This window comes from Psammomys obesus, unplaced genomic scaffold, assembly GCF_907164565.1.
Source record: "Psammomys obesus unplaced genomic scaffold, mPsaObe1.curated_primary_1811, whole genome shotgun sequence".
NCBI lineage: Eukaryota > Metazoa > Chordata > Mammalia > Rodentia > Muridae > Psammomys > Psammomys obesus.
The window spans coordinates 9188265-9213558 of NW_026593286.1; the positions used below are offsets into that span (position 1 = coordinate 9188265).

The following is a 25294-nucleotide window of genomic DNA, read 5'->3' on the forward strand; positions in this document are numbered from 1 at the left end:
TCTCTATTCAGTACTATACCTGTAACCCAAGTTAGCAAGGCATTTTATCTGATTACAAAATTCTTAACACAGAAGCATGGAACCCGCTTGGTAAGACCACTCAATAAAACATGGCAATCAAGAGCACTTTGAAAATATGGCTTGGTGGCATGTGCCTCTGTACTTCAGGGAAAAAAAAAACTCTCAAAAGGTCATTGTGGCTCATGCATGAAGAAATGTGTGTCACCGATGACAAATTCAACAACTAAATTTCTGAAGAAAACACCATTGTTTCTAGACTAAGCCAGCTCAGTGTCCTCCCATGCTGGTCAGTAATGTGGATCCTAAGCATCAGAGCTGCAGAGGAATATCTTTCCTCCTTTGGAAGCTTGTATGGTCTTTTCTGGCACCACTGAAAGCTAGTCCTCAGGGAGGAATCATCCTGCTTGGAGCCTTCGGGCCCTGTTTCTGAAGTGTTGGTGTCTTCAGCAATAGGGACTACCTCTGAGAGGCAACCAGAGGTAATAATAGGTAGTCCATAATGGTTTGAGAGTCTCTTGCGCAAACCTAGACAACAACTCAAAAGAGAGAGCTCATGCCTGGCGTTAGGATTTTTTTTAGATGGTCTTCAACTCTTGGAGGACATATCATCAGCCTAGATGAGAAAATTCCATGGAAACTCTAGATGTGTGTTTAGAGACAGTCTACAGAAAGCAGTGGTTCTCAATGTTTCTATTATTGGAACCCTTTAATACAGCTCTTTATGCTGTGCTGACCCCCAAGCATAAAACTGTTTTCCTTGTTACTTCCTAACTGGAATTTTGCTACTGTTATTGATTGTAATGGATTGCATATGTATGCCTTCTGATGGTTCTAGGCAACCCCTGTGGAAGGGTCATTCAACCCACAAAAGGGTCACAGCCCACAGGCTGAGAACTGCTGATTTAAAGACTATTGTATAGAGAAATAAGTTGTATCGATGTAGCAAAAATAGCATAACAGCATACTCTTCAGTTTCCTGTATTGAGAAATAAGGATGGAAAGGAAAGGAGGAAGCCCCTGGGAGGAGCTATTGACAAAAAAAAAAAAAAAAAAAAAAAAAAAAAATCTTAGTTTGTCTCTCAAAGCAAATAACCTTTAACATAGGCTATTTCCTGATGGTGGATAGTCCAAGAACTGTAATTTCCTGGAGTAATGTCTTTAGAATTTCTTTTCTAATTTGTGATTCAGTCTCTGAACTTTCGAGCAATGAATCATTTCGAAAGTCTCTTGGCAGTTTACACATCAGAGCTGTCTTCTTCAAGGACCAAGGAGACATCTCTTTGAAATGTAAACACACCACAGAGAGAGAAGGAGACACACACACACACACACACACACACAGAGAGAGAGAGAGAGAGAGAGAGAGAGAGAGAAAGAGAGACAGAGAGAAAGATGCTGGTGTGCATCTCTGAGTGAACTGGGAAAGCAGGAAGCTGGTATTGGTGGGTGTCTGATACCAAGGTGTAAAACTATGTCAGCTCACGGATGTGTAAGAAAATGTGCTTCCCCTCTACGTGAGGCTCCTGAGCAAGTCCTCCTCTTGGCACCCCTGATATTGAGAGACTCTCCTGACCGTTCAGTCTAGACTTCATTCAGGTCTCCTTCCCCATTTCAATGCCTTAAATAACGTTTACTCTTTGCTTCATCCCTCCCCACAGTCTTTATTTCACGTTTTAGTCTTGTCTTTCTCACCTAGGACAGAGGAGGATGGGTTGCATTTTTACAAGGATAATGAGGATGCAAAGAAGGGGGTGAAAGCAAATTATCCTTAGCAAAACTGCCAAGTTTTCACAATGTCTAAGATAAAGTGGGAAAGGTTTGGAAGGTAAACTCCAACTTTGGTTTGGGGCCTCTGGGGTTGCTTTTAATGACAAAATGAAATTGAACTAAAATTCCTGGGGGTAGGGGAGAAGAACGAAGATCAGGTAAAAATAAGCTGAATTTCAATAGATACCAAAAAAAAAAAAATGCATATGGATGACCAGCAGCTGTGGTTGAATTCTAGAGCTCATGTGGAAGTAGTGTGAGTGGAAAAGTGATTCTGATCTGGAAGTATCAGAGAGACGAAATTCTTTAAGATAAACAATACATCAGAATAGTGCTGTCATTTCCCCGCTCCAAACTCTATTCTTACTTAATATTGAACCTTCTTTTTTCCCCTTTCCTTCTGTAGGTGTTCCTTCTCTTGTTGATTGTATGGACTTGTCAAGAGAATTCAGCTGCCCCGACTTTGACCTTTCACCTTCCCTATCTGTACCCTAAAACTTCTAGTTCTGCCCACTCTTGGCCACTTTAACGGCTTGCACACTGGTCTCTTGTAGAATAAAAGCAAAGAGACAGTGCTGAAAACAAGAAGTGAATTCCAGCTGCAATGACTTGTGTGTGTGTGTGTGTGTGTGTGTGTGTGTGTGTGTCTGTGTATGTGGTGTGCCTCTGAATGTGTGTGTATGTGGTGGGTAGTATGTGTGTGTGTGTCTGTTTGTGGTGTGTGTGTATGTCTATATGTGTGTGGTATGTGTGGCGTATGTGTGTGTCTGTCTGTGTCTGCGTGTGTTTGGCGTGTCTCTCTGTGTGAGCATCTGGTGTGTTTGTGCATGTATGTGTTTGTGTGTTTGTGTACTTTCACATGTCCTGCGGAGGTCTGAAAAAGAGAAAAGCAGGTGAAAACAGTAGACAGTTGGAGCAGTGGATGGGAGTTGTTTAGACACATGATCAACACTGCTCAGCAGTGCTGATTAAATTCTCTAGGTAATTGTCCTGTAATAAACACGTCTGTGTGTGTTGCTCACCCAACTGCAGACTTCCTGGCCTTTTGCAGGCATATCTATCATAATTAGCTACACCAGATTTGATGTGCTGCTGTGCTCCTGGCATTTCCACATTGGTCTTCAGCACCATGCAGCAGGCTATACAACTATGCTTAATACAAAACCCAACTCTAATTAAGATTTGAAGCCTAGTTTCCTTGCCGGTGCTCTTTTCCTTTTAAAATCACAATTACTCAACTCAGACAAGATCTCCACTGCCTGGCTGTGGCCACCTGAATTATTTGTGAAAATATTCAGTGTGTGATTTCTTGATTTTTTTTTCAACGCTCCGCAGTGATAGCTTTTATAGCAACTGTTAAACAAGCAGACTCCAGGAGCATCCTTTAGACTTCAGTGCTTACCCCCTAAAATATTACCACCTTTCATTCCAAAGCAACAGCACCTGTTGTTCGACCAGTGGACTCACCTTTGAAAGCAATTTCTATTTAAAAATAGAATAGGTGACTAGCAGCTGCTCCATTGCTAATTATCCAGCTGCTTCATCCTGTCCTCACCATCTAGACCCTGCCTTGTTCATTTCCATTTTACTAGTTTTGTTTTGTTTGTGGCTGTGAGTGAAGAACTTATATATATTCAGATATATATATATATATATTCAATCTCAGAATACTTGAATTGTGTTTTCATGATATACAGTGCATACAAGTTTGTGCCTTTAGAGCTGGATGGTGGTCTAGAATGGGCAGCAGGGGGGGGAGCAGAGGGGAGAAGATAAAGGATTGTGGTTCCTGGATTTAAGGTGATATTCTACAGGGCCTGCCAAGATGTTTCAGGGATGAAGAGCAGTCCTGCTCTTCCAGAAGTCCTGAGTTCAATTCCTAGCAACCACATGATGGCTCATGACCATCTATAAAGGGATTTAATGCCCTTTTCTAGCATGCAGGTGTACAATCATACATTTTTTTTTAAAAAAAGTGGTATCCTATGACCTTTTAGGTGAATTGAATACCTTGCATGTATTCCTGAATGTTTCCTGCCTGGGTTCTTTTTTAAACTCATTTATTTTTTATTAATTACAATTTATTCATTTAGTATCCCAGCTGTAGTCCCCTCCCTCCCTCCCTCTTCTCTTCCTATACCCCTTCCCAAGTCCACTGATAGGGGCAGTCTTCTATCCCTTCCATCTGATCCTAGCCTATCAGGTCTCATCAGGACTTCCAGTATCCTCTTCTTCTGTGGCATGGCAAGGCCACCCCAACAGGGAGAAGTGATCAAAGAGCAGGATCTCAGAGACAGCCCCTGCTCCCCTTACTAAGGAACCCTTATGGAAATTGAGCTGCCTAATGGCTACATCTGAGCAGGGTGTCTAGGTCCTCTCCATGTATGGTCCTTGGTTGGTGCATCAGTCTCTACAGACCCTGGGCGCAGAATTGTTGGCTTTGTTGGTCTCCTGGTGGAGCTCCTGTCCCCTCTGCATCCTTAGATCCCCTGCTCTTCCATAAGACTCCCTGCGCTCTGCCCAAAGTTTGGCTTTGGTTCTCATCATCTGCTTCAATCCTCTGTCCTTTCAGAGGACATTTATGCTAGGCTTTCGTCCTGTTTCCTCACTTAACCATGTCCTCTGTCAATTCTATTTGCCCATCTGGATGAGAATTGAGCATCCTCCCTAGGGTCCTCCAAGCCTATGATATCCAGTATCATATAAATTCATGAGACCAGAGTTGGTTTCCTTTGTTTGCAAAGGAGACACCCTGCACAGTACGTGGCTGTTATTGACTGCTAGGTGAAGGGTAAAGGCTAAGGCGATGTCTGCATGATTTTCTGATTGTTCAGAAGGATTATGTTTTTCTGCTTACTGTGCTGGAAATATGACCAATGGACCTGTTAACACATTGTTAGACAGAAGTTTCTCTTTGACTGGATGAGTCACAAAAAGCAAGTGTGCCTACAATTTCTAGAAGATTCTGTCACAGAGAGTGAGCAGCTGTGAACTAGCGACATGAGGGTCTTGGATATAAAGTCACGGTAGCTTATCATTGTTCTGCCTCAAATTCACATTTGTGCCTGAAGCAGTAAGTACATAATAGAAAGAGGAGCCATGGAGCAAACACACAGGGAGGAGCCATCAGGAAATCTAAATTCAGTAAAACACCCTCCTGGCTCCTGTGTCAGTCAGCTTTCTGATGCTATAACAAATGCCTGAGATAGACAAGAAAGGGGAAAAGAAAAAAAATAAAGGAAAAGATCATGTACACACAGTCTTAAGGTATCTTTCTATTATTGGTTGAACCCACTGTTAGAGACTTTGTCTCCAAATTACAGCAAAAAAAGCATGTGTTCCTCCTTGATGAAAGAGACTCTACAGTTTACTTCAAGGAAACACCTTCATGACTTAAAAATTGCTACTATGTCAACTTCTAAATGTCACATGGCCTCTTCCATAGCATCAGTCTAGCGACAAAGCCTTTAAATTCTAAAGATCCAGACCATAGCAGCATCTGTGTCTAGGTCTTATAATTGGATCATCGCTATAGTCGAGATACACGTGTTCGGGAAAACAGTGCAGGCTGGGTGAAAGCTAACATGTCAATTAGTACTCTCATCTCAAAGCAGGCGAAGAAGAAAACATCCTGTTGTTTTAGGTGGCACATCTTAACTTAAATAATCCTTCCCAAGGGAAGACATTTCTCACCACAATGCTCTCCTATATAGGACACATTCCATTCCACTCTGCCTCAAAACTGGCTAATAAACCCACAACCTGCTGTTTCCTCCCTGAGCCTCAATGAAGGAGGACTCTACAGTCTGCGACTCCATTCCTCCTCCTGCACAAGCCACATGGAAGCTCCATTTGTTTACAAATATAATTTGCAATAAATACCGACTTTAGGGGATTTCTCTTGGAAGTCTGTGATGGCTCTCTTGCATATTTCATAAACAGGAAAGCAAGTGTGTTAAGGTGCTAAGTAGGGAGAGACGCTTTACATAACTGTTGTGGCTGGGTGTGCTCACTTTCTGCTCTCAGCTCACTCTTCCCAGCAGCATTTAATGAGGCAGCAACATAAACCTGCTGTGCCAATGGTGCTATTGTCCTAATAATGAGGAAGCATGCTCCTCTCTCAGGCTTGGTAAAATTCCGTACTCTGCCTTCTCAGGGGAAGAGGAAATGCAGTCTCCAAGAACAGCTCAAGGTTTCCTAAACCTTGACTGTTTGGGAGTTTATGAAGTTATAAAAAACTAACATGGACATTTAGATCTTGCATATTTTGGGGTCTCTTTAGAGAGCACCTTTCTTCTGTTGATATGACTTATACTGGCCATAATAATTGTCTATTCATTGAGGCATAAGCAAGTTATAGCTGCATAAGAGCCTGTATGTCAGTAACTTTTTTCTCTTTATCTACATTTTGAAAGTAAAGGAGACAAACTTGGTCAGCTTATCTCTTGGAAACAGGACTGCTGAATGAATGGCAAGTGTATTCACTGCTAACCTCCAGATGGAGGGGGTAGGCCTGTCTTACAGCCTCGATCTCATCTTCTAAAAGAAAGCATGGTAGTGTTGCAGACACAATAAGAAAACTGTGCCAGGGAGCCCTCAATAATTGACAGCAAGTGAATTGAGTACCTACAATTGAATACCACGAAAATGGCTGGTAGTACTCAGGGAGTGGCTTTGTTATGAGGAACAAGTGTGCTCAAAAAGAAGGAAGGTCACTGGACTCTTTCTTAAAGGTGTTCAGAGATGGGTTAAATAGTAAACCTTATAAGTCAGTTTTTAAATGCCTTATCCCCATGTGTAAAAATATAATTTAGTAATATTTCACTTCTGAAAGGTGATACCCAATAGAAAGTTAGACTTTCTATTTAAGATTATTTTTTTCTTTCAGATATACAATTAGAAGCCTAATTAGATACTAAGATAAAGACAGTCTTTACACTTGAGAATGTTTAAACCGCCGATTTTGCTCCCACACATTTTTGGAGAGGTGGAAAATGCTGATATACTTTTTCCGTAGTCAGCTCTGTGCACTCAGACACTAGAGCTGAGGACAAACATGAGGATTTGTACTTTGTCCCTTTATCAACAGGTTAGCTTGTTTGTTTTTAGGTAATTGAACTCATGTTGGATTAAGAAAGGAGATATTTTATTTCCCACAATTTTTTATACATCGTGGTAAGATTTGAAGGTTTTAAGTTGCTCTCAAACCAAATGTGAGAGTAGGGTCATAGAAAAGTCAACCCCTCGGCTTCCTTCTCCAGCACAGGACCTCTGAGTGTAAAAATGCTTTGTGCTAAAAGCTATTTTGATCCTGCATTCTCTGTCAAAGACATGTCACTGCCCTCTGGTAAAGTCAAACCTATGAACTCAACGATGAGGTAGCGCTTTATTGAATTTTTAACACCAAAAACTTAGATTCAACAGGACTATGAATAAATTCTCATCATGTGTTTCTTTTCCTTGGATATAGTCACATACTTGAAGGGACAATATTTCTCTAAAGCATGCCTGCTTTATTTTATTTATTTATTTATTATTATTCTCTAGTGTATGACATTATCTCATGTATTACATTTCTCTTCCATTGCCTCCCCCAGTCTCTCTCGCCACCTCCCCTCTCCCCGAGATCCAGCCCCCCTCTGCCTCCCCTCAGAAAAAAAACCTGCCCTCCCCCCTCAGGGACATCAAACAAACAGCATAACAAAGTAAAAGAAGACCTGGCACAGACCACATCAAGGCTGGATGAGGCAACCCAGTAGGAGAAGACAGGTCCCACAAGTGGGCAGACGAGTTAGAGGCAGCGCCTGCTCCCACTGTTAGGAATCCCACAGGAACACCAGCTGCTCAGCCATAACATACATGCAGAGGTCCCACGTCGGACCCCTGCAGGCTCCCTGCTCCCCCGAACCCCCCCGTGAATGCCAGGCACCTGGAACTGCCTGCTTTATCTTACGTGAAATATGCTGTGTGCTACGTATATAAGCAAGGTATACTTTGAATGCTAACATCAGGATGCATACTCTCAGTTATTTGTTTTTAAGGAAAGATTCAGAAAACTGTTTGAAAAGGCACACGTGTGAAAACCTAAACTGGCCAGGGGTGGTGGTGTATACCTTTCATCACAGCACTCACGAGGCAGAGGCAGGGGGATCTCTGTGAGTTCTAGGACAGCCTGCTCTACAAGCAAGTCCAGGACAGCCAGGGCTGTGTTACACAGAGAAACCCTATCTCGAAAAACTAAATAAAAAGTTTTAAAAATCTAAACTGTGAGTTTGTTTGTTTGTTTGTTTATTGCCAACAAGCTTCATGTAAAATGGGAATGAACTGACTTCTCAGAATCGACAGGAAAGTTGAGTGTTCCGAAATTACAACCTGAAATCTGAACTACCCCAGCTCTGAAACTTTTGAGTACTGACAAACCACCACCAGGGAATGCTCTATGTGTGACCTCATGTGACAGTTGCAGATGAGATTCGGGAAAACTGAAAATATTGCATAACACGACCTTCACGCCATGTGTATTAGGTCTAAACAGAGCAAAGAAACCCTGGTTTAGATCTGGGGCCTATTTCCAAGATAAGTCATTAGGTGTATGCAAGTCTTCCTACCCCTCCAAAATATCTAAATGCCAAATATTTCTGATCCCGAGCACTGCTGATAATGGGTACTTTATAATAGCAAACCTGGCTGTTGATGTTACTGCTTTTGCTACAGCTTATTGCTATGCTGTGAAGTTACTGTATCTTTAAGCTAGAGAATGACTATTGCCTTCTTAATTGTACCACTCTTACCTCCGAGAAACTTTTCTGCCAACAAGCTAGCTCTTTCTTCTTTGTTCTCCTCTGTTCACAAACATTCTTCAGTATCCCTTATCCTACCAACATTTTTCTCAACCTTATAGCCCACTGACACTATTGTTCCTTCTAGCTGTACCCTTTCTGACCCTATCAGCTAACTGTTAAATGCCTGTGGATTTTAGCTCTAGTTTTACATTTTTAAAAATTCATTAGTGAATGTTTTTCCTGAAAATGACTAAAATTGCTAATACTTTTTAGAATTATGTTATTTCACATGTATGAATGTTTTTGCCTGTGTGTATAGGTGACATATTACATGCCTGCTGCTTGTGCAGGTCCTAAGAGGGTGTTGAACATCTGGAATTGGAGTTATAAATGGTTGTGAGGCACCATGTGGGTGCTAGGAACCAAACCCAAGTCCTCTGAAGAGAATCAAGTACTGTTGATGGGCCCTCTTTCTAGCATCTGTTAATATGGATTTTAAACAGAACAAAAGAACAGATAGCATGAAAGGGATTTACCAACAAGTATCCTCAGACCTAAAACACATTTAAAATATGTTTTTTGAAGAGGGTCAGTAAAAAAATATCTGTGACCTTAAAACTTCAAAAACAACAGTTAGATTCATGGCCACTCTCGTCAAAGCAAACAGTTGATATTTTCAATGTGTCAAAAAAAAAAAAAAAAAAGACTGACTTCTAGTATAGAATTCTGTGCTCTGTGAAAATATCCTGCAAGAGTAAATGAAGGTATTTTTATCTGGCCAGAGATGACCACTCCTCCATTCTCCTCCCTCTCTGTTCCACACCAGAGTTTTCTTGCTGTGAGGTCTCTGGCATGGCTCTGATAGCTTCACTCACAAAATAAGATTGTCATGTATTCTAATGAGTTGCTAGTGGCTATGAGACAATAAGATAAACATGATTTTACTGATAGTTTCCTCTTCACCTTCAGCTTAGCTGGACAGACACTCCTAGCCTTATATATTAGCCCTTCATAGCTATAGTAACATCATGATATTGAGATTTAAAGTAATGTATTATTGCTTTGTACTCCAAAAGTAACTTGATCTTGCACACATTCATTATATAGAAACATTAGTTACAAATCTTTCAAAGGAAAAAGGTCTAAACTGATATATTGCCTTATTATTCTCTTAAAATATCATCAGAAAAAAATGCATAAAATGAATTGGGAAGGCCCAAAACCCTTAGGTGAAAAATAAAAACTATTTTTTAATCCATGAAAGGTGTATAAATCAGTCACAAATACAAATCCATTGTGACCCAAGTCAAATTCCAACTCAGATGGCATACAGGCAAATGCAGACTTTGCTGAATTTTAAAATACTTGTTAGAATCCGCCATTGAGCTGCTGTTGTGCAAACGCTGGCATGCTGTGAATCTCTTTCCTCTGAAATGATACTAAAACTTCTTTCTTTTTTTCCCCCCATACTCTGTTCTCTGGCTTCCTCTCCAAATCCGCTGGTGTGTCTAACCCCTTTATGGTGGGTGTGCTCCTCTCCATCAGCCATGTGGGTAGTTGAACCAAACTCTGCTACCTGCCTTTCTGCGGCCCTGCCTGCCAAGAGACACTGCCAGGAATCCAGGTTGGTTGTGGGGCCTGGGGTCCAGGGGATTATAATGCCAAGTCACGATCAGGGTGGTCTTCGTAACCCCAGTACCCATGTGGCCCCAGGGCACATGGCTGAATATTTTGACCCTAATATTCTATATTTACTGGTTGATGGCACAGCTGTGGAAATACAAATAATGGCATGTACCTGGCCTCTTATTTACTGTCACATTCAACCCCTGTGTTCTATTTCTTCAGCTTCCCACCCTCTTCCAGCTTAAAAGGATCTAAGGCATTGAGTAGATTTTTAATATCTCCTATGTTCCATCTCTTCAGTGTCTTCCTGCCTTTTTCAAGCTTAAAGGGTTCCAAGGTATTAGGAGGTATTCCACTCTCATGATCAGACAGGTGGTCAAAATTTACTTGGGCAGAACTCTGTGTCACCAAACTTAAAATCAGGTTTGTGTTTCTACCGCATTTTCATGGAAGTCCAGACCTCCAACCTGATTACAACCATCACGGTCACCTCCCATATTACTCTGTACTCCCAGTCTGCAATGGTTTTCTTTGCACTGAAAAGCTCAATAAAGACAGAAGATCCTATTAAAAACAGTTCTTACGCAGCAGGAAACCATAGGAGGACAGCTGGGAGTCCAGGGAAGATCATGGACCAGGAGACAGGTTCTTCTAGATTCAGCCTATTGAGTCGCTATCTGAACAAAGGCTGACTCTGTGACTCAGTACCCTTTTGAATATAATAGGCCAGTAGCACCTGACCTGCAGTAACAGCAAGACGATGAAGTAGAACTAATAAAAGTCCTGTCACAAGGAGAACAGGTACTCAGTGAAGTGGTTTATTTTTCGTTGGGGTTGCCTTCCTTTTGTTAACAATGGATATTATAAAGTGACTGACATCAAACCCAGTTATCAGAGGTTAACTACCTCAACAGGGTTAAATATCATTCTCAAGGTCGAAGCAATAAAAGCCTGTTGGGAGCCGAATTCAAGTTCTTAAACTCCCACTAATGCCTTAATGCTCTATCCTCCACAAAGAAGAAATGCTGAAATCTGACTTAATGAAATGAACTGTGAGTCTTCTTTTGTAGAAGATTTTTAAAGTGTGGATATTTTTACACTTTATTCCGCCACTCTTAAAAGCATCAAATACCGAAAGTAGGACTTACAGGCATTTTGTATGAGCTAAAATAAGTAAACAAAATTTTAAAATGTAAATGTTTCATCTGGAGTTCATGTGGATTATTTCCGTGTATCTGATACATTCACTGGCCCTTGTATTTTAGGAGGATTGGTTTTTACATTAATAAAACGAAACTGAAATTAAGGCTTTATTACTAATATTTGACCTGCTTGAAGATTAATTGAAAGGCCCTGAATATGTTGTCATTACTGAATCTATCACCTTTATGTTAGGATGGCTAATAAGGAGCACTGTTTGTCTTTTGTGGAGTCTCAAAGTGAGTCAAGTATTCTTTCCATATTCAAAGCTATCCTACATTGAAAGATAATATATGGCAATTATGAGTTATTACCATTTTAGTCGTAAGCCTCTCTTAGGTACAAATGTGGTACCTTAAATGGAGGTTGGCATGTGTCAGTGTTGATAGGTGAAGATGTATTGATTGAGTCATGATTTCTGTATGGATAATTTTGTCCCAGAGAAGGAAAAATGATCAATTTTTTTTCTAGCTATATAAGAAGCTGCCCAGGTAAGTTGCAAAGCCCGCTGTTATGGACCTCATCTACATTCAAACAGTGTTTCAAACTTCTTCATCCCAAAATGCAATGCAAATTAAGGAACAATCTGAGAACACATAGCTTTATAAACTTGAAATCTGTGGGTAGGTAGTGTGGAGTTGAATGGAAATAACACAGGGACATTTCAAGGCTTTGAAAGTACTGCTTGTAACACCATAATAGTAGATGCATGTCATTCTTCCAAATCCATGGAATTTACATAAAGTGTGACACCTAATGTAGACGGCGGACTTGGGGTGATAATAATACACCTTCCAGGGAGGTTTGCCACTTGTAACAAACGTACCAGCCTGATAGAGCATGTTGGTGACAGTGTGTGGAGGAGGCCAGAGGCCTATTGAAACTCTTTGTACCTTACTCTCAAACATGCTGGAACCTGAAGCAATCCAGATAAATGAAATTATTTAGGAAATAAAGTAAAACAAAAACTTTCCCAGTTCAAAAAGCATAAACAACAAAGAAAAGATCTAATGGAAGAAAATATGAGATGAAAAATATGTCTGGGACACTTGTTCTCTGGAATCAAGTAATAAAATACTTTAGGCCAATTCATACCAAAAAATGAGTACAGTGGGCTCACTGCTTCAATAGGGTCTCACATTCACCAATTACTGTCTGGTATAGGCTGATTTACCTTCCCCCACTCCCAGCATTTTTCTAGTTATATTCCTTACACTTTCAAGTTTTGGCAGCTAATTCAACTGCATTGAGCAATATGGCTACTAATCTGTGGATTGTGTTTATATTCTTCTTGCTGATCTTGATCTATCCCTTCTCTATTTTAAGTTTATTTTCCTATTTCTGCTTTTTTTTTTTTGACATTTAACAAACTGTGCTTTTTAAAGTCACTAAGACAAAGTGCATTTGTAAGGAGGGAGTTGAGTTTCTTGAGCTTTGAGGAAGTAACCCATAACTGCAATAACAGGAATATTTCTCAAAGAAAATCACCAAACACCAATATGCATGCCCAAGTCTGAGTGTGGAAATACCCACCCACGGTTATTCCTGTGCATATTCTGAAGTTCTGTTCTAAGTCATTCCAAAGTGCCATTATAATGCTTTCCAGCAACCTTTCTACAGACTGTAGCTATTTTTATAAAACATTCTCATGTACCCAATAAAGAGTTCAGCTAAAGTCCTGAGCTCATTAGGACAGTGAATGAAAAATGATGCCATTAGGATTGGTAACCTTACATAGTACTTACTACGCACCCAGCAGTTTCTGAGAGCTTCAGCTCCTCTTCTCTGTGATCACAGTGAATCAGTATGGGGACACTCAGAGTTTAACTTTATTCTGATACTCATTGACATGGACAACTGTGATAGAATCCAGAAGTCTCAGGAGGAAGATGCAAGAGAGGCAAGTTGCAGATTCATAGACACTTACCTAGGATAACAGGTTTCTCCCCAGCAACAGTGATGCTTCTGCTGTCAGACATGCCTTCTGGCCTAAGGCAGGGCTTGTTGGCTCTTTTGGATCCCCTGTTTTGTCCAGCCACATCATTCAGCCCATTTTTACACGGTAAATGTATTGTCTGTCGTAGGGCCTATGAGATTTCATCACAAAAAAATAAAAAGAAGTATGTTTACGTCAGAAATCTCATTACATTTGAGAGGCAAAAGTTATTTACTAATCAGAGAATTCATCAGAATTGTGAACACATTGTGCCTTTCTAATTTTTTTCTTGAGATGGTTTGTTTCCAAATACATTCTTACCACCCATTTCAAACAGAGATCCTTCTCTGGCCCTGAAACAATAGATGAAAAATATCCAGGAAACACAGGCAAGAACAAGAAAGAAAACACACAAGACCATTTCCCTATGCAACTACTATGCTTCTGTATGATACTGTACATGTATTTATTCTTCAACTAATTGATTTGATGTATAGTTACTGAGTCCTGCTATACTTCAGACATCACTCCTGGGCTAAGAATCACACATCACAAGAACCCAACAAAGATAACCATATTTATATAGTTTGTAGCCTTCAATGGAAGAAGGGCATATAATGAATAATTAGATGGGAAATAAATGCATTGTATAAGGTGTTTGTACACTTAGGATAGTGTAGGAAAAAGTCAAGCCAGAGATAAGGATACTAAGGAACAATTATAGTAGTCAGAGTGGTCAGAGAAGCCTCCATGAGAATGTGGAAAGGACCTGAAGCAGGCAGTAACCTGAGGTATGTGAGCTCTCTAGGCAGAGCACATGTCCAGTGGCAAAATCCAGAGAAGACTCCAACACAGTGTCTAGACTCTTCTAAAATGGGCAAGAAGCTTAATGTGGCCAGAGTGCCAGAGGGGCACACTCTAAAAGATACAAAGTCACAGACATGGCATATAGTCCAAATGCATAGAACTTTGTAGTCTGTGACAAGGACATACAGGCTCTAAGATCTACAATTAATAAATGGGACCCCTTGAAACTGAAGAACTTGTGTAAAGCAAAGAATACTATCAATAGAACAAAAGGGCAGTCTACAGATTGGGAAAAGATCTCCACCAATCCTACATGTAACAAAGGACTAATATCCAGAATTCTACCAGAACTGAAATGTAGTGCTATAGTGAGTTTCTAAGCACAGAAATGGCCTGACCAGTATTGTGTTTGAAAAAAAATATCCCTGTGTTAATAGTTACAGGAAGGTTTATTTGGGGCTTATGGTTCCAAAGGGTTAGAGAGCTTGACCATCACAGCAGGGAGTACGGCACCAGGCGGACATGGTCCTGGGGCCAGCGGCTGAGAGCTAACATCTGAGTCCACAAACAGGAAACACTGAAAGTGAGCTGACTACAAATGTCCTTTTAAACCTCAGAAGCCAACCTCAATCACACGCTCCTTCCAGCAAGGGTACACCTCCAAATCCAACCGAAACAGTCACTAACTGGAGACTAAGTGTTCAAATGCCCAAGACTAATGGGGGCCACCTCAGTCAAACCACCACACATTGGTAAGAGGCAAGAATGTGTTAAATTTAGGGAAAGCTTATTCAAATGGTTTTCCAGGAGAGCTATGAATATAAACAATATGTGAATACGTACCGTTTCTATCCGTGGCATAGTGTAATAGTTTTCCTACTTTGAATTATCAAAATAAAAAATGTGTTTCTTTCCTTAGCTACTGGCAAATAATTCTTAAAACCTATACTCCAGATTTAAAATCCCTAGACACATCAGAATGGTCCACTATTCCATACTCTCCACCGACACACTTCTTGTCATTCCTTCTCTGCTCCCCGCGTAGCTCAGCCCACCCTGTGCTTTCTTTCAAGTCCTGTTACCCCCTTTCGGGTGCAAGACATGCCTCTCATGCTAAATGAAGCAGAAATTCAAAAGCTTTTCTTCCACGATCTCTGGAAGAAAGATACTGTCAAGAAAATATATTGGGGCAAACAGGAACACAAAATGAAAAGGTTCAAGCTACCTTAGAAAAATAATTGTTACATACTAATTGAAATAATCTTTTTGACTGTTTTTTTCCCAGTTGATGTAGCGTTCTTTTTGTGTAAAACAACTTCTTCGTTGTAGAAATTATTTTTTTTTAATTCAGGTTTTCACCACCTAATAAATTTTATTGGAATATATGAAGTTTGGTTTATTATAATTATTTTTCCATATTGATAGACAAAACGTTGTGTGCCTAAACAGGTTACATTTTTTAATAGTCTTAGACTTATTAAGTTCTCTTGTGCTTTTTGGACTGTCAAAGACATTTGGGAGTCTTCAATTTATGGCATCATGATAATGCTTATCAACCTCCCTCACTACTGAAAGGTCTCTTGTGAATATTTTTGAAAACCCAGGTCTAAAGACAAAACTTTATAATACTCAACTTCCTATCTACAAAGCAGGCATAACTAAGCAAAACATACCACAGAGTTCAAATGCTAAAATATTAAGCACTGGCAACTTTGGGGGAAGTTAACGGTGTTTGAAAAAAATCATATAACCCAGACAGTCTCTTGCCAAGGTAGTTTGGTAGAAGAACTGAGCAGGAGGAAGCTGAAATGATGCCTATAACATGCTTTCTAAGTCCACCTGATGCAGCTGAATGAAGCCCCATACACCATGTATCTTATCTTTGTAGCTGAAACACTTTTTATGAAAAAAGAAACATTTGTTAGCGTTATAGTTACTATAGTATTCCTATAGTTAGCATCCATTGTCGCTCCTGTATACATACTTATTCATGGAAAAATAGGTCAGCAATAGTAATGTGAACTTACTATCCCAATGCTATTGCCTCATGTTTCCATACATATCATTGGTAGCACATGTGTTCAGAAAGACGACTCCCCACCACCACCACCATAGCCTTAGTTAACCCAAAAAGAAAAGCCAGAAAGGTCTCCATGTTTTCTAGCTGGATCCCTTTTCTGAGCAAGGTTATACAGTTTCCAAATTAAGATCTTGGTGAAGCATGAGATTGTGAAGCAACATTAAAAAAAAAATGAAATGTAAAAATCTGCACAGTATTGATTAAAGATATGTTTATATTGTCGATCATCACTCCTTGGTAGAAATAGTATAAGTTTGCAAAGTCCAGGATCTCACATTCAGAACCTGTTTTCCAAATGCTCTTCGTCACCATGCACCATCCACAACAGAGTGAGAAAGCAGAACCTTTTTTCGTGTACGAACAGTCACTGTTGGTTGTCTTTCCTATTGTAATCCAGTCATTCTGCCTAGTAGCTAATTAAGATGTATTCCCAGACTATGTACACACAGAGCTGATGGATTTTGAGATCTCCAAATAAAGAGCTTTAATTATACATTATTCAACACAACTCTTAATATGAAAGACTTCAATACAAGTAGTACTGAAAACAGAGGAATAACTAGCTGTTGGCTCTACAAATTATATTTCAAAGGAAGTAACAAGACTATAATCACGCCTTTGTTCTTTATCTGCTATTTAATCACTGAGATTCAATTAGAGCAGAGCCAATTTGTGGCCATTATCTCTGCCAAGAAGAACCAACGTTTTATGATTAATAATGAACGACCGTTGTAGCATCTTATTTTCAACACCAAGACTACACAAAGATGGTACCAGGCTTGAGTCTGCAACAACGTCCTATGTGATGCCATGACAAAATGATAGAGAAAAGCCATCAACTGTCTTTAATGTACATAGGGATGATGCCTTCCATTCTTGGGTAATGTATCACAATGTTACAATATTGTCTACACTTTCTTTGAAGTATACTAGTGAGAACAGATAGTAAGGTGTTTGTTTTTCACTTGCCTCTATTAGCACTTCTATTGTTATTATTCTACCAGTGTGTGGTATCAAAGGTCTACACCTTATTCTTCAGTTGTTTGAAAACTTTCAACATTGAAACAGGATACATAAAAAAAAAAGATCTCCAAATATGTTCAGGGTTGACTAATTGGTTCCTCTGATAAACTTACTAAAGTCTTACAGCTCATGAGGACTCAATAGGCCTTTCAGCCAGAGCTGAATTGATGAATAATTCACTTTGCATGGATGCCCTGTGGGGCAGCAGGGGGGCGGGGGAGGGCGTACATATGGGCACAAAATTAAAATAAAAAGGACGTAAAATCTTGCCTTATATATAAAACTAGAAAATGCCATGTAAAATAGATTTGGTTTTGTGCCAGAAATCTATTAAAGTTGGCAAAGTAAATTTTATGTAAGCCATTATAATAGGTGCAAGTGACATCAGATCTGGACTTATCACTAAATATACTAAGGGGAAAATGATAGACAAGAGTCAGGATGAGAGTTAATTCTCAATACCACCTTCCTCTAGCTTGGATCTATGTTGTATATATAAACTACAAATTAGTAGTATTCAAGTGAGAACTTTTTTTTAATTTTTATGTTTTCTTTCAAAATTTAAGAAGTCTGATCAGTATTCATGTATTAAACTCTCAGAGAAAATAAATTTTAAATTGAAAATGAGAAGATGCCTGAGGCTTGAGCCCCAACTCTACGGGTTACAGCTCTGCTGCTATTGCGGAGAACCTGAGTTTAGCACCCAGCATCTGCTCTGACAGCTCAGTCTACAACTCCAACTCCAGGGGATGCAATGCCCCTTCTGACCTCTCAGGCCTCTGCTCTCACAGGCACATAACCCACACAGACATACGCTTGTGTACACACCATAGCAAGTTTACATCTTAGTCGGGAGGGAATGAAAAAAAAAAGAGTGAGGATGAAAGGCTCACCGAACAGGAAAGTAGTAGGAAGATACACCCAGGCTAAGGGGGTCTGTGAAAATGTATTGAATGACCTTGCTAAAGACAGGGCAAGGACAGCAACGAGGGTGAGGAGATGAGAAAGTTGGTCATTCACACGCAGTGTAGGAGGCTTCTTGCTTAACTGTGGTAGGGAAGTTTATTGTTAATCTAAGACTCAGTAGACCAAGGTCCAGGCATAGCTGAAAAGGGTGCTCACAAAAGTCAAACTAAAACTTTATCAAAGACAAGAACCAAGACTTAGTCAAGAGATGGCTCAGGAGATAAGAGCTAGAGATGGTAACACATCATGTGATTTGGAGTATGAATTTGTTTTTAAAAGATTGACCTGAATGCCTGACCTGCACATTTAGCAGGTAAATGAATCCCTTTGGATGAACATAAATTAAGGACATTCAGTAGAGCAATCTTTCACTTTGAGCCTTGCAGACACATTTTATTTTAAATTCCTCTAAATAATCCACAGCGATCATAGCACTTTCTTAAGTTGACATTAATGACAGTATCTCAATTGCTCACTCAAGACCTCTTCAGATGTATCTGAGAATTTTCTCCCAATGTTGAGATGAGAGGATTTAGTATAGAGCTTGACAAGGGCTGAGACAACCAGACAGCAAATGATAATTACATTTTCCAAAAAGCGTCCTCTAAATGGAGAGAGCTCAAGAGCAAATTTTATTTTTCACAATCTACTGCAAGTGTTTAGCAACAATAACAGTGGGGTCTTTTTTTTTTTTTTTTCCTTAGCACTATCCTGGGAAACACTTTAAATTATCTTCTCAGATAGGGCTTATCCTACCATCTGTCACTGCTGCCGAAAATTAAACAGTGAATGCAAACACATGTTTGTGTCTAATCTTTTGAGGTTAACTGATTTCCCAGAATGATGGGAACAAATGACCTCAGCAATTGCTTGCCATCTAGCATTGTTCTGGGTCCTCTGCGGTTACTGCTCTTTAAAAACTCCTGTTGTAAAAGGAGAGGCAGAGAAATACTAGACACAAATTGGCCTTCTTGGGAAGGGCTGAAGCAGATGTGGCTAGAGATGCTCCTGGGACCCAGAGGACAGTGAGTATTTCACTTCGTAGACAGAGGAGGGAAGAGTAAGGAGTGTCAATGTGTCTGTGTGCCCATGGGGATTTGGAAGGATGTTGAAGAGGATTGTGGTCTCCACAGTGGGGAGAAGGGAGGAGGGAGGAACCTGAAGTCATTTATAAACCGAGAAACAATTGATACAGGAAGAATTATTAAGAGGAGGAAAATTAGAGTGTTCCTGAATGTAAAACATCATGTACAAAAGATGATAGCAGATTAGAATGTGCATCACTTACCATGAGAGACAAGTTCTTTTCAGACATTAGCGCACATGGAAGCCAGTTGGCTTTAATGCCTTTTTTTTTTTTTCGTTCAATACTTATAAGGAAGAACCCAGATTCCCTGTTTTCTAATGAGATCCAGATCCATTCAACTGGTGCTGGTTTCTGGAACAAGTTCTCAGTAGGGGTACATAGAAAAGGCTACAGGTGGAATACTTGTCTCTGAGGAAATCATGGGACCCTAAATGCTGGCCTACTCCTTCATCCTGCATGAGTCAGTGACAGAGGCAGTGCAGTTGCCCCCGAACACTTCTTTTGCTCACGAGTGACATTTTATTTTACTGTAAAGAATGTTGCTTGATAGAAGACGAGCTTTACATCACTACTTTACATCATGTTTTGCATTTGTATTTTCTGTCCCACTTTATCTTCCTTCTCATTGAAACAGATTTTGTAGCTTCCACATAAAAACTGGCTTGAAAGGATAGCCTGAATAAATATTGCCAACACTTGTCAAAATCAAAGGAAGAAATCCCAGGAAAGGATTTATAGGCTTCCCCCTCAGAAAAACTCAGAGTATGGTAATGCGTGTCTTCACAGCAATTCTTTTTGTGTCAACTTGAGCTCATATTCATACATGTTTGAGCTCCAGGTCCACCACCATCTTGCCTTATCCTGCAGTAGCCAAAGTCTTACCCCCATAGAGACTAAAACCAGAATCTTTCCAAAGACTCAACTTTCTCCTCTCTAACACAAAGGCCATGGAACAGATGGAGCCAACTGCAAAGTCACCTGCTGGAAATCCACGCCGATATAACATGGTTTTACAAGGCAGACCTTTCTATATTTTGTGGTAGATATTAGATATCATCAAAGCCCTGTCTTTGGTGATTCGGGAGAGGAGGGGTTATATCCGCTTTTAATTTTGGTGTGGTGAAGTTACATAATGCTTGCCATTATGTAGTGCACTCACTACACTGACTTTATACCTATGATGCCATTCTAGTTCCTCATTTAATTCTCACAGCAGTAACTAAATATATATGCATGTACATAGTTATTTATTGCTTCTATAGTCCTAACTGGGCAAATGGAATGAGCCTTGTAGACAAGTAACAAAACTTCAATTCCTGTGTGCATCTTTATATCCAACTAGTGTGTCAAAAAGGAGACACACAATTACCAAGAAATTTATGGGCAGAGTTTCTATTTCTTCCTTTTAATAGATACGTGAACAATCTAAAGCTTCTGAGCACTATGCCAGGCTTTCTACAACCCAGTATTACACCCCGGGTGGGCAGCTCTAAGTTTCAAGGCTTCAATTGCACGCTTCACTTTCCTATCACTTTCCTGCACTTTCCTGCACCTAAGTCCTAATGGTTGGTACAAGTTACAAGGGATCTGCTAGCTCACCAAGCCAATTGTGGGTACAATAGCAACAGGAGACAGAGGTTTCTTCCTGAATTTCTGCCCACAGGACTTGAGTGACTCTTAAAAAGAATAATGCATTATTTTCTGCAATAACAAACCAGTAATTGTGGGGCAAGATTAACTAGGTTTTGGTCTTGTCTATCACGTGTTAACAATTTAATCTATATTAACCTATTATTCCTCCTTTGCATTTATTTTTACTATATTCCTCCATATTACCCTTGTTTCTTCCGTGACTATTTATTTTCTTTTTTTTCCCCCTTCCTTAAGCAAGAAAAAAAAATGGGTATTTCCCTTTCCTTATATTGACTTTGTTGTCCTCAGGGCATCAAGTACTCAGAAAGTAGTATATGGGAAGTTTGAACTCTATAGAAACTTTTCTAGGTCCTATGATGTGTCCCCAAACACCATCATTTACTGCAATTTTTGGAAGGCCCACAGATTACAGTCATACCCTGATCTCACAAAACTAACCTGTAATCCGAAGCTCAAGAGTAGGATACTATTAGGACCATGCTGTTTGTTGAACTGATTAAACTGTTTTTTAAAAAAAGCTATCTACGTCTCAGAAATCATATGAAGTCATTAGATAATGTTTCAAAAGAAACTCTTTAATAAATTGTGCATATGTAATGGCCAACAGTCATGGTCAAGCACATGACTTAAGACATGAGGATGTCTTCAGATTCCAACTTGTCATATTTTCAGGAGGAAAATAATATTTAGAAATGTGTATAAAAATTCACAGGACTTTTTAGCATTTATAGGGACCTTGATTTTCAACTTCAATGAAAAGCAAATTTTGAAAAAAAAATAAAGCCTTCAATTTATCACTTCTTAAAAATACAGCAATAATTCTAAATCTTTAAAAATATTTGTGGAGCTCTGAACACAGACAAAACACAGAAAGGCTTGATACAGATGTAGAAAAGCCCTCCAAATTTTGGAAACAGAAACGCAGAGGGACACTCTACCACCATAGAGATGGTAAGGGGGTAACGGGCCCCTTGATGAGCTCATCTTTTTTTTTCTGGTGTCAGAGGATGCTATACTCCTGGTTTAAATTACTTTTTACCTTCATTTTGAAAAACTGAGATGAGTGTTTTATGATGCATTGGTTGGGCAGACCTGAATTAATGTGACAAGTGAGAAGGCTTTATTTGGTTTTAAAAACTGCTTAAGAAAAGTGGCTAGTGTTGTTAATAGTCAGACAGATGGGACTGTGTCCCATTTAAGTACTGTGGGAAGCAATGGCTTGCAGCTTTCTGTTCATAATCTGACTGCCCATCATATTTCCAGTTCACAAAGTGAGCCGAACAAGGAAAGGCCAGTTTGAGCAGGACTGGGAGTTCTGAGTGCAGTCAGGACAGGTGGGTTTGGTGTCACGCCATGCCTGATTCCCTCTGCATTTCTAAGTAGAGAGATGACTCACTGGACTGTCTTCCCTGTCTTTTGTGTTTGCGGCACACGCAGCAACGTGGAGTCACCCCTGATGCATGAAGTCTCAGAGCCACAGCAGAGCAGCAGCAGCGCAGCAGACAGCCTGGCTGGCTCCATCACGGCCTGTAAGAAGGTAACCCTTCCTCATGACACTTTCTTCCTGCCAGGGGAACATCACCTCAGCTTGACCTTTCAAGCATGTTTCCTTATGTAGAGACAACCAGGAAAACAACCAAAAGACCCACCTTTTGCTTTCCCTAGTATGCCATTAATGACCTTTTTTGATGCAGTTCCTAGAAATGGTTGAATAACTGAACAATTCCCAAAGTCCTAACTGGAGAATGATAAGCATCTATTGCCCACCAAACCCAATTCCACCTGTTCTCCCAGACTTAGGCCCAAAGGTAGCCATAGAAAGACACACCTGGACAGTTTTCCTAGTAGGCTTGACCTGCTAATTTGAACTATGTCATCTCGAAGAAAACTCTATGACTGTCAAAGGGTAGAGGGTAGCTTCCAGGTGAGTGGGCTGTGCCTGGCTTAGAAGCAAAGCTGCATTTCTTAAAAATCTTGGCTAGACATCTGCAATCTTGCTTGCATAATACTTGCAGAAAATAATGTTTGTGCAACATAAAGTAACCCAATTTAACTGCCCTATTTTTTTCTGTCAATACAACTAAGGCTCAAAATTTAAAGCAAAAATCTATGATCCTGAGCCCCCAACTGATATTTTGTCATTCTTTAATGCTGATTTGTGAAAGACAGTGAGTGCTTTTCATTCAAACTCAGCGAATGCCACCGTGGGCTATTTCATTATAGCAATATATATACATTTTAATTGTACAAACATATGTATGTATAAGTTAAGACAAATTATTTTACTAAGTATATTATATACATACTACTTATATGTTATATACAGTAAATATATTCATATTTGTTTATATATTACATATATATCAAGTTGTTGAGTACTGTGTCCATGTAATCAGCTTATCTATGTAACTTTTTTATAAATTGATAGTTTTAAAGTATAAAACAATTAACAGACATATATGCTAAAAAACAGATTCAGTATAGAAAAGAAACAGTAACAGTAACCACAGTTATTCCAGTGCATTTTCATGCTATGTGTACCAGCTTTCCCTAGCTGAGACAAAACAATTAAGATAAATAAGTTTAAATAGGAAAGATTTACTTCAGGTCATGGTGTCAACGGTCTCTTGACCCTGTTGTTTTTGTGTTTGTAATGAGTTAAAACAATGCTGTAGAAACACATGAGAGTTCACTCAAGTTTCCTATATCCCCATCGGGGGCAAACCTCTAATGACCAAACTCCCTCCCATACTCCAGCTAAACATTCTGTGTCTTCTCTGTGGTACCACAGGCTTGGGACAAAGTGTCTAACCATAGATAGCCTTTGTGAGCCATTTAATATGAAGTCTAACTCATGTATTCACTCAAAACCAAATACATAATAGACTTGTCTAATAAAGACCTCTTAATAAGATGTACTATAGGTTTTTTTTTTTATAAATTATCTATAGTGTATGATATTGAGGTGATACAACTCAAAATTATTTTGAGCTTTTTACAAGAGTAGTAAGCTTCCACCTTTAAACCTTAGGCACCTTTCTGAGTCCGTAACTTTAAATCATGCAGTACTCCCCAGATACTATTTATTTCACAAAGCCGGTGAATTTTTAAGGCATTCTAATTTCTAAGGCACATACATTCCTGTTGGTGAGAGCCTCTGTGGTCCTTGAAAGGACTGAAGCCACAATAGCTGGATCTGTCAGCCAGCTCCTCATTCATTGTGAGTAGTGTGATTTGCAGCAAATGACTAGCTCTGGATGCCTCCATTTCCTTATCTGAAACATGAAGATAATAATATTACCTACCTCAAAGGAGCGAGACGAGATCAGGAAGAGGCAACAGACATGAAGTGCCGAGAACAACGTCTGGCATATTGTAAGCACCCAAAAGAAAGATTACCCACTACTAATGTTATTAGACAGGGTAATTTTATCAAACGGTGTATAGCACCAGAAAAATAACTTAATAATGAGAAAGTAATTCATAATGGTATCTTGGTTAAAGCCATTTGTATGGTGGGGAAATGTGGTCATGTTCTTTTCTGTTTTAAAAACTCATGTCTGGAAGCCTACTGGATTGACACTTTCTAGAAGCTGGGAGTTTACTCAGAAAAATTAAAACTTGCCCGTGGTAGCTCAGTAACCAACTGGTTTCCCATAGTGAGGGGAGCAGGGACTATTTCTAACAGGAACTCAATGGCTGGCTCTTTGATCTCCCCACCCCCCAAGGGAGGAGCAGTCAGTCCTGTTAGGCCACAGAGGAGGACTTTGCAGCCAGTCCTGAACATACCTGATAAAACAGGATCAGATGAATGGGAAGGAGGTCCCCCCTATCAGTGGACTTGGAAAAGGGCAGGGTGGAGATGAGGGAGGGAGGGTGGAATTGGGAGGGAATGAGGGAGCAGGATACAGCTGGGATACAGAGTTAATAAAATGTAACTGATAAGAAAAAAATAAAATTTAAAAAAAAAAAGAAAAAAATTAAAACTCTTCAGGAGCAGTGAGGAGAGCCTCAGTAATATAGCAATTTTAGGCTAATTGGCTATACCTAGATAATTAAAACAATCAAACCCAAAACTCAATTCTGAAGGATTTTATCATTCTATACATATAATATTTCTGCATAGCGATGTGAATAGATTATATATTTATATACATATAAGATTTAAAAGTTTGAAATACAGCCTTATTGACTCTATAATTGTTTCTGAACAGTTGTTAGTAAGTTTAATCATAAAATTACCTTTTATTACAGACCCAATGTGATCAACCTTAGGCAATGTCTTGAGGCTCAACTTAAATATGTTTTTAGGTCTTGAAGGTAGACACAAAGATGGATCATGAACT

The 25294-nt window shown here is 39.6% G+C and overlaps 1 protein-coding gene across 3 annotated transcripts in view; it reads left to right on the forward strand.

The window, feature by feature from the left end:
• Positions 1 to 25294, forward strand: part of Sphkap (SPHK1 interactor, AKAP domain containing) — a 133632-nt gene that overhangs the window by 15088 nt on the left and 93250 nt on the right. The window contains exons 5-6 of one of the 3 annotated variants that reach the window (XM_055616410.1): positions 10116 to 10194; positions 22386 to 22485. In XM_055616410.1, coding sequence (XP_055472385.1) covers positions 10116 to 10194; positions 22386 to 22485 — 179 coding nt within the window. Of the gene's footprint in view, positions 1 to 10115; positions 10195 to 19089; positions 19234 to 22385; positions 22486 to 25294 lie in introns of those variants that run through there. The other 2 variants (XM_055616411.1, XM_055616412.1) reach the window with 2 other exon arrangements.